The sequence below is a fragment of the Sphaerodactylus townsendi genome, linkage group LG17 (assembly GCF_021028975.2).
Source record: "Sphaerodactylus townsendi isolate TG3544 linkage group LG17, MPM_Stown_v2.3, whole genome shotgun sequence".
NCBI lineage: Eukaryota > Metazoa > Chordata > Lepidosauria > Squamata > Sphaerodactylidae > Sphaerodactylus > Sphaerodactylus townsendi.
The window spans coordinates 1435259-1445528 of NC_059441.1; the positions used below are offsets into that span (position 1 = coordinate 1435259).

At 49.0% G+C, this 10270-nt stretch overlaps 1 protein-coding gene across 1 annotated transcript in view; it reads right to left on the reverse strand.

Annotated features, from left to right (window-relative positions):
- LOC125424642 (sodium/nucleoside cotransporter 2-like) overlaps positions 1–5696 on the reverse strand; it is a 20683-nt gene extending 14987 nt beyond the window's left edge. Inside the window, exons 1-5 of the mRNA XM_048482046.1 lie at positions 5643–5696; positions 5474–5544; positions 4572–4669; positions 3032–3221; positions 821–962 (exon numbers count right to left, since the gene is read on the reverse strand). Of these exons, the coding sequence (XP_048338003.1) occupies positions 821–962; positions 3032–3221; positions 4572–4669; positions 5474–5544; positions 5643–5696 (555 nt within the window). The remainder of the gene's footprint in view (positions 1–820; positions 963–3031; positions 3222–4571; positions 4670–5473; positions 5545–5642) is intronic.
- Between the last annotated feature and the right edge of the window lie 4574 nt (positions 5697–10270).

Below are 10270 nucleotides of genomic sequence, written 5' to 3' on the forward strand. Positions count from 1 at the left end.
TCCTGCAGGAGACTCAAAGGGGCTTACAATCTCCTTGCCCTTCCCCCCTCACAACAAACACCCTGTGAGGTAGGTGGGGCTGAGAGAGCTCTGAGAAGCTGTGACTAGCCCAAGGTCACCCAGCTGGCGTGTGTGGGAGTGTACAGGCTAATCTGAATTCCCCAGATAAGCCTCCACAGCTCAGGCGGCAGAGCTGGGAATCAAACCTGGTTCCTCCAGATTAGATACACGAGCTCTTAACCTCCTACGCCACTGCTGCTCCAATGTCTTTGTCAAGTTAATTTTAATTGGGTGGAATCTACAGAATGTGAGAGTCAAGCGAGCAAATCGTGTTAAATTTATGCCAGTGCCGACAATTATCTTGCTGAGTGGTGCAGATTTTTATACACATCCCTACAGAGAGTCAAGGTTTTGTGTGGGCTTTGCGAGAAGAGATGGGTAGCGTCGCGAAAGAAGAAGAGTTTGGATTTATACTTCCCTTTCTCTCCTGTAAGGAGACTCAAAGGGGTTTACAATCTCCTTTCCCTCCCCCCCCACAACAAACACCCTGTGGGGTGGGTGGGGCTGAGAGACCTCCGAAGAACTGTGCCTAGCCCAAGGTCACCCAGCTGGCATGTGTTGGAGTTCACAAACTAATCTAAGGTCACCAGATAAGTCTCCACAGCTCAAGTGGCAAAGCGGGGAATCAAACCCGGTTCTCCAGATTGGAGTGCACGTGCCCTTAACCACTACGCCGCTGCTGCTCCTGGGGGATTATTTATTATGTTGCATTCTTCGTGCATCTCAAAGGCCCAAACCAAAAGAAAGCGCATCTACTTACAGCCCTGTGGTGCTTCGAGCAGACGAAGAGCATCAGAGCCAAGGTGCAGAAACCCGCCAAGGAGACCAGCTGCTCCCGCCTCTGGGAAATGTCAAGGACCAGCCACGTGATCAGACCGATCAAAATGACGACGCACAGCACCCTGGGGGAAAAACCGAGAACTCCGTTGCAGAGAGATACCTTGGTACAACCATGGCCATAGCTACAGTTTGACTTTAGCAGCCCAGCGTAGATCAGGGGTGTCAAACTTGCGGCCCTCCAGATGTTCATGAACTACAATTCCCATCAGTCCCTCCCAACATGAGCATTGGCTAAACTGGCAAGGGCTGATGGGAATTGTAGTTCATGAACATCTGGAGGGCCGCGAGTTTGACACCTGTGGCGTAGATTCTCGTGTTGTGTTGGCAGCCAAAGCAACGTTTTAAAGAATCTGCACAGCCACTCAAATCTCCAGAGCTCATTCCGCACATGCAGAATAATGCACTTTAAAAAAGGCTTTCAGTGCTCTTTGAAGCTGTGCGAAATGGCAAAATCCACTTGCAAACAGTTGTGAACGTGGTTTGAAAACGCATTATATTGCGTGTGTGGAAAGGGCCCAGGAGTAGAACCACTGCGAGTAGCAGAGTGCTGGACTAGATGGAGTCTGGTCTGATCCAGCAGGCTGGATCACCTGGTGGGCCACTGCGAGTAGCAGAGTGCTGGACTAGATGGAGTCTGGTCTGATCCAGCAGGCTTTCTTACATTCTTATGTTCTTAACATGCACTTGAGACCCCCACCCATGTATCCACCAGTAGCCCAACTCACCATTTCAGCCAAAACCAGGAAGCCTTGCTGAGCAAAAAACCCTATCTGGTCCTGGCGACTTCCTAAAAACACTTGGCAGGTAGAAGAAAAGGTGTAGGTGACCGCTATGGCGGCCACAAGCACCAGACGGAGGACCTTTATTATTAAATCCCCAAGACTGAAAGTGGATGGATCCCTTGCATTGGTGTCAAACTCACGCCCCTCCAGATGTGATGGACTACAGTTCCCATCACCCCTGCCAGCGGGATGATGGGAACTGTAGTCCATCACATCTGGAGGGTCACGAGTTTGACACCTGTGCTTAAGGAATGAAGATAACACTAAGGAAATCCCATAGTAAGAATACGCAAAAACGTATTGATGTTGTGCATCCAAAAGTACATCATTGGAGGATCTTGGGAGCTTCGCACTCCAGGGTCTAATTCAGACTGTTGATATTGGAATACTGCCCAAGGAAATGCTATCAGCAAGGAATCGTTATGAGGATGCTGGGCTAGGCAGAGAGGGTCCACAGCAGGAACTAAGACGCCCAAATCCCTTTCCTGGTCTGCTATCAGTCACAGTCCAGGAAAGGGATTTGGGCGTCTTAGTTGATAGTTCCATGGGAATGTCAACTCAATGCATGGCAGCTGTGAAAAAGGCAAACTCTATGCTGGGGATCATTAGGAAAGGAATTGATAATAAAACTGCAAAGATTGTCATGCCCTTATATAAAGCCGTGGTGCGACCGCACTTGGAGTACTGTGTTCAGTTCTGGTCGCCACATCTCAAAAAGGATATTGAAGAGATAGAAAAAGTGCAGAGAAGGGCAACAAGGATGATTGGGACTGCAGCACCCTCCTTGTGAGGAGAGGCTGCAGCGTTTGGGACTCTTTAGATTGGAGAGGAGACGTCTGAGGGGGGATATGATTGAAGTCTATAAAATTATGCATGGGGTAGAAAATGTTGACGGAAATTTTTCTCTCTCTCTCACAATACCAGGGGGCATACATTGAAAATGCTGGGGGGAAGAATTAGGACTAATAAAAGGAAACACTTCTTCACACAACGTGTGATTGGTGTTTGGAATATGCTGCCACAGGAGGTGGTGATGGCCACTAACCTGGATAGCTTTAAAAAGAGCTTGGACGGATTGATGGAGGAGAAGTCGATCTATGGCTACCAATCTTGATCCTCCTTGATCTGAGATTGCAAATGCCTTAGCAGACCAGGTGCTCAGGAGCAGCAGCAGCAGAAGGCCATTGCTTTCACATCCTGCATGTGAGCTCCCAAAGGCACCTGGTGGGCCACTGCGAGTAGCAGAGTGCTGGACTAGATGGACTCTGGTCTGATCCTTTCTTACATTCTTATGTTCTTAACATGCACTAGAGACCCCCACCCGTGTATCCACCAGTAGCCCAACTCACCATTTCAGCCAAAACCAGGATTTCTGGAAGCATTTTCCAACAGGGCTTAGCGCACGGGCAATAGTTGCCCCGCACAGCTTTTTTACCAGGGTGTAGAGCCCGAGGAAGACCGCCAGGCATGTTAAAACGACCAAAGCCAAGGCTCGCTGGAAGTCCAGCACGCAGGCTGCGATGAAGTAGGCCAGGTAAGCTGGAACAAGGAAGAACATGAGCCGTGGGCAGTGGATCAGTTCAGTAATGAACAGGTTAGGGCTGGCCTTCCTTTCTCCCACTATTAGGAGACTCTCTGAGACTCTTTAGATGCTGCAAGGAGGGAAGAAGAAGAGTTTGGATTTATATCCCCCCTTTCTCTCTTGTAAGGAGGCTTGTAATCTCCTTTCCCTTCCCCCCTCCCACACCAAACACCCTGTGAGGTGGGTGGGGCTGAGAGAGCTCCAAAGAACTGTGACTAGCCCAAGGTCACCCAGCTGGCACGTGTCGGAGTGTGGAAACACACCTGATTCCCCAGATAAGCCTCCACAGCTCAAGTGGCAGACCAGGGGATCAAACCCGGTTCCTCCAGATTAGAGTGCCCCTGCTCTTAACCACTACGCCACGCCGGCTCTCTAGGCGGGAGGGAGAAGGCAGAAGGGGCATTGTGCAATGTGCCTTAGAACTCATGCATATGAAGTGATGTAGATCTGCACTTTGATCGAGATTAGTTCATAAGATCTGGAGACCTTTGGGACTCCTGATTCTAGCTACGTCACAGCGCTTTGTCCCTTTCAGGTCAGCTATGGCCTCGCCATCTCCCTGAATGCCTCCTCTGGGCCGTCCCCTAATGTTGACACTTTGCTTTTTCCAGGCACTCCGGGAGCTCCTTGGAGGCCCCGCCTTCCCATCAGAATGGCCAGTTTTTAAGACTGATCTAGTTCACCAGATAAGTCTCCACAGCTCAAGTGGCAAAGCGGGGAATCAAACCCGGTTCTCCAGATTGGCTTGGGAAACTGAGCACTGTTCTGGGCCAGGACCTCTGGTCTAGCTGTGTCAGCATCTGGTGGGCCGTAGGAGTTACAGTAGGACGGGGGCCCCAACCTTTTTGAGCTTGTAGGCACTTTTGGAATCCTGACACAGGGCAGCGGTCCAATCACAAAACGGTTGCAGCAAGAGGTGAAGCCAAGTGGAAAATATCAGGGATACGTGACCCTGAAAGTAACTCTTCAAACAACTCAACAATTTAGGCAGAAGCTCTGTTTAACAGTATAGTCAGTTTATACACACAGCCGGTAAGAAACCCTGCTGAGCAAAAACCCCATCCGCTTTCTGAAAGCATTTCACAGGAAAGGCATGGGTGGGCACTACGTTGTCCATTGGCACCAAGTTGGGGCCCCCTGTGGTACAGCTTCTCCCTGCTTTAGCTCTGTAGCTCAAACATATTCCCCCACCCCCAAAATCCAGCTTTGGTGATTTGCAGAGAGAGCGTAAAAATCCACATTCTTTGGAATCTCCACCTCTCTGTCCACAAAGGTCCTGACGGGGTCTTCATGTCTTAAAGACTCACCTGCACCCAAGACGCCCAAGAAGATCTTGTGGAGTACGCTGGCATGGCTCTTGTAAAACCGCCTTGTTTTGGAAAACGGCTCAGCTGCCTTCTTCCACCTCGGGAGAGTCGCACAAAAATAATTACAGGGAGGGAGCTGAGATGCTGTCCTGGAAGAAGGCTTTCAAGAGATTGGGGGGGTTCATGGTGTCCTCCGCCCCGGAACGCCCATCCCACCCCAGAACGTTCTCACCACGCCCCCACAGGGGCACCCCCCAGTGTGTTGCGCACCCCCTTCCTCTTGGAGCTATGCCTCTGACCCTGATTCATTCTTAATTGTGGACTGGGGTATGGGGGTGAGCCTTTTGTGCAGAAACCCTAAAGGTCTATGCATGGACGGAGCAGGCTGTGGTTGGAACTGCATCTCTCAAACTCCTTGGCTGGACTCACCTCTTAACCTAGTTCTGCTTTTTGAGAGCCACTTACAAAGGCCCCTTCCACACAGGCAAAATAATGCATTTTCAAGCCACTTTCACAACTGTTTGCAAGTGGATTTTGCTATTCCGCACAGCTTCAAAGAGCACTGAAAGCAGTTTGAAAGTGCATTATTCTGCATGTGCGGAATGAACCAAAGTAACTTCATGCTTCTTTCCCCCTCTGAGAGGAAGCGCAAGAATCTCCAATGGCTGTTCCAGTATTGTACAGTTGGGCTGTTATATAGTGAGCCACCCAGTAGTGTTTCATAGACATTCTCTTTCTCCTGCTCTTGGCCTTGGGACCCCCCCACTCCTTGAATCATGGCCCACTTTTGGATACCCATTCACAATTTGAGAGTGACTGGCTGAAAGCACAGAGAGAAAAGCTAGGAGGCTTTAATGACACCGGCAGTCGAGAAAGGAAGTAAATAAATATAGGCAAAGTACTTCTGGAAAGGAGCGTGTTGCGCATGTTTTTCTTCCTGGATCACGGTCGTCTCCGGATTTCCCTCACATTCCTGCCGAAGCCACAAGGAGAGTTATTGATTTGTGAGAATGTTCAAAGGACAGAGCTTGTGAAAAAGTGAGAAAGTGCAAAAGGGCAGAGCTAAATTACCGCCAGCTCTAAGGCCGGGTTCTCGTGGCCGCTGTCACGTTCTTCGAGCGACATCCTGACTTCTCCCATCTCCGTAGTGTGTGTTAGCTACCGCATGAGCCCTATAGTGAACCAAAAGTCAACAGAGCACACGGTCATTCTACAAAGGGATGGAGCAATCCTCCCAAGTCTCGGAGGATCCACAACTGTTTGCCCAGTTTCACTCTCCTGTTCTGCATTCATGCTTTCTTTGCTTTCAAGTTCAGCGCAGTGAGACAGAGGAAGTAGCCAGGGAGCGTGGAAATAACACATGAACGTTGAAACGCCTGGAGCAGGTTAGACAAGAGTAAACAGGCAAGAGGCCATTCTTCCATGGCTCTTGATGTTCTCAAACACCACCCTTGCAGAACAGAGATTCTCTAGATTTAGAACAGAACAGAGATTCTCCAGATTTCAGCACAGAACAGAGATTCTCTGGATTTCATCACAGAACAGAGATTCTCTAGATTTCAGCACAAAACAGGGATTATCTAGATTTAGAACAGAACAGAGATTCTTTAGATTTAGAACAGAGATTCTTTGGATTTCAGCACAGAACAGAGATTCTCTAGATTTAGAACAGAGATTCTCTAGATTTAGAACAGAGATTCTCTAGATTTCAGCACACAACAGGGATTATCTAAATTTCAGCACACAACAGAGATTCTCTAGATTTAGAACAGAAATTCTCTAGATTTCAGCACAGAACAGAGATTCTCTGGATTTCATCACAGAACAGAGATTCTCTAGATTTCAGCACAGAACAGAGATTCTCTAGATTTCAGCACAAAACAGGGATTATCTAGATTTAGAACAGAACAGAGATTCTCTAGATTTCAGCACACAACAGGGATTATCTAAATTTCAGCACACAATAGAGATTCTCTGGATTTAGAACAGAAATTCTCTAGATTTCAGCACAGAACAGAGATTCTCCAGATTTCAGCACAAAACAGGGATTATCTAGATTTAGAACAGAACAGAGATTCTTTAGATTTAGAACAGAGATTCTTTGGATTTCAGCACAGAACAGCCAGATTCCTCTAGACTCTAGAACATTGGTAGCCAGAGATTCCTTCTAGATTCTTAGGAAATTGAGAGATTCTCTAGGATTCTCATCACAAGTAGGCTTAATTTGACCGAGCATGGATTGCACTTCCATGTCCTTGGTGGGTTCAATTCCCTCCAAGATCTCTCTAATGAGAAGGATCCTGTGGGTGTTGGGTTAAGGTCATTCATCCAAGACCATGGAGAATTGTGCCCAATTAGGATTAGACATTTCTGACCATAGGTCTACCTTGGTACAAGGCGACTTCAGATGCTTATCCTCGTTGCAATTTAGTCTACTAGTCCAGGCATCCCATACCCTCCCCTTGGCCCCTCAGCTTCCATCAGGGGCTCCAGGGGCTTTCCTACCAAATGCCGCCCATCAGTCAACTTCTAATACCCAACCCCAAGAAACTGGCAGGCGAACAACTCACGGTGAAAAAAATCAAGCTGTTTCTCTGGTGTCACGTAGATTTCCTTCTTGCATTTGCTCACTCTCCCGGGTAGGCGATGGATCAGTTATCGATTAACAGGACAGTCCAAAGAACTGACGGCAGCGCTTCCATCCTGGCAAAGTTCTGCCCCTCCCTTTACATGCACCTGGCTTCATGCTCATTCAGACAGATGCCTCGAAATGAGGGGCCAGCAACGCCCAGAGAAAGGGCTCTTTTATAAGCACAGTGGAAAAACTCTGAGTAGTGAAAGAGGACACAAACTCCACGGCACAACTGACATAAATTAAGTGGTCTAGTGTGATGAAAGGATAGGGCAAACTGAAAGGAAAACAGTGGCGGAGCTACAAGGGGACAGGGGGTGCGCTGTGCACCAGGCACAGGCCTGGGGCTGGAAAATCACCCCCAGGCCCCTCCCCCTTCCCTCCGCAGTGCCCCCCACTCCCCTTCCCACACTTACCTTAGTTCCTTTCCTTTTCCTAGAACTTTTCTGGGAGTGGGGAGTTCCTCTTCACAATACAGGCTAAAAACGGCCTGAGGAACTACAGTTCCCAGGAGACCTTGGGGCTCACAAGGTCTCCTGGGAAGTATTGTTCCCATCAGGCCATTTTTAGCCTGTACTGTGAAAAGGAACTCCCCACTCCCAGAAAAGTCCTAGGAAAAGGAAAGGAGCTAAGGTAAGTATGGGAAGGGGGGCGGGGTACCACTGGGGGGGGCATGGGGGGCGGGAAATGTAGACTGCTCACCGGGCGTAGTTTGGCCCAGCTACGCCTCTGAAGGAAAATGAAAAACGAAGTGCAGGCATGTTGGAGAGATGAGCCAAACATACAGCAACTAAACTGAAACTCCAATCAGAAGATCGAAAGGAGCAGGGGAGAAATAAAGGCAGACGCCCATGGGGGAACCCAGTTAAGTTGAAGCCACAGTGTTCTAGTTTTTAGCCTCTTTGCAAACATCCTCCTGCCTATTCTATTCTAATTTAAATCCAAATCCCCCAAACGATTCTAAAGCTATATAGCTTTAGAATACCTTCAAAGCGTCTTCACTCCAAGCGATTGAACCAGCTTGACTGAACTGGCCCTCTGCCTTTTACTCATTTCTCTTGATCAAGAAGGAACGAGGCGAACACTAAACCCTGTAGCCCTAACTTAAACTAGGGGAGACCTACTAGGAAGTCCAAGAAGAAGAAACCCCTGCAAAGCACTCGACGTTGCCCAAGTTCCAGTCTCAGCAGATCTTGGAAGCTAAGTGGGATCGGCCCTCATCATATTTGGACAGGAGGTCACCAAGGAATACCAGGGTCACTATGCAGAGGCAGGTAGCGGCAAAACACCCTGAATGTCTCTTGCTCTGAAAACCCCTGCAGGGTCGCTATATGTTGGCTGCAGTAGCGTAGTGCCAAGGGGGCCAGATGCACCAGGCACGCACTGGTGCGGGGTGGGGGTGGCATGGGCGTGGCGTGGGCGTAGCTCCCCCTCACTCTGGCTCTGGTTGGCTGCGACTCGACAGCCCTTTCCGTCCCAACCAAGACTTTGGGCGTCGTAAGCGAATGGCACTTCTCCACCCAGGCTCCCATGCTGTCTTGTGCCAGGATTCAACTCTGTAATGAACGGCCACCAGCCCAGTTCTCCTTCCCAGTGGCCCAACACAAACAATAAGAACATAAGAACATAAGAATCCGTAGCACAGTCGAGTGACGCCCACTGTTTTCAGACCACTCCGGCCATTGGAAAAGCTGCTTCGTCTGCTGAAAAGCGCGCGACGTGACGACGACTCCCATTATTATCAGAAGCATAAAAAAAGGAACCTTTGACCTTTCTGACGTTTACCTAGAAAAAGAGCCTTATGCTAAAGTCCCCTCGGAGAGCTTTGTCCCCATTGGCGGTGGTAGAAATTGCTTTGACGCTCTTGGAAGGGGACGGTCGCAGCTATCAGCTTACTTAGTCATACAGTTTGGCATGGTCCTGTTTTCATGCTGAGTATGTTTCTAGCGTGAAACGTTAAGGAACGGAAAAGAAACAGCCCTGCAGGAAACCACGCAGAGAATAATCTTAAATCTACTGAGGTGTGCCTCATTCACAACAGCACTCCATCTTTCTTCTTCTGGCTGAATCTCTCCCCGCAAAACAGGGCCAAACACAGAGTTTATTACACTCGAAACAAGAAGCCCAAATCCAAACGTTGGTTCTGAAATTATGCACAGAACATGCTCTCTTTCCTCCGTCTGTGACTCAAAGTTGGGGGGTGGGGGGAGCCACTGGGAGTATCTTGCACTTTGATATTCTCCAGAGTTTTCTGTGGATGGTCTGAATACACACTGGGACTATGAATTTAGCCTTTGGATATGTTGCTGGAGTTTCACAGCAATGTGGTGAAGAAGGAGGAGTAGGAGTTTGGATTTATACCCCACCTTTCTGTCCTGTAAGGAGATGCAAGGTGGCTTACAAGCTACTTTCCCTTCCTCACACCAGAAAACTTGTGAGGCAGGTGAGGGTGAGAGAGCTCCAAAAAACTGTGACTAGTCCAAGGTCACCCAGCAGGAATGTAGGAGTGTGGAAACAGATCTGGTTCACTAGATAAGCCTCTGCCACTCAGGTGGAGGAGTGGGGAATCAAACCCAGTTCTCCAGAGTAGAATCCATCTGCTCTTAACCACTACATCATGCTGTCTCACCTGCAGAGAAGAGTTTGGATTTATACTCCACTTTCCTCTCCTGTAAGGAGACTCAAAGCAGCTTACAAACATCCTCTCCCCACAACAGACACCTTGAGAGGTTGGCGGGGCTGAGAGAGCTCCGAAGAACTGTGACTAGCCCCAGGTAACCCAGCAGGAACGTAGGAGTGCGGAAACAGATCTGGTTCACCAGATAAGCTTCTGCCACTCAGGTGGAGGAGTGGGGAATCAAACCCGGTCCTCCAGATTAGAATCCACCTGCTCTTAACCACTACATCACTCTGGTTCCACTTTATACTCCACTTTCCTCTCCTGTAAGGAGACTCAAAGCAGCTTACAAACATCCTCTCCCCACAACAGACACCTTGAGAGGTTGGCGGGGCTGAGAGAGCTCCGAAGAACTGTGACTAGCCCCAGGTAACCCAGCAGGAACGTAGG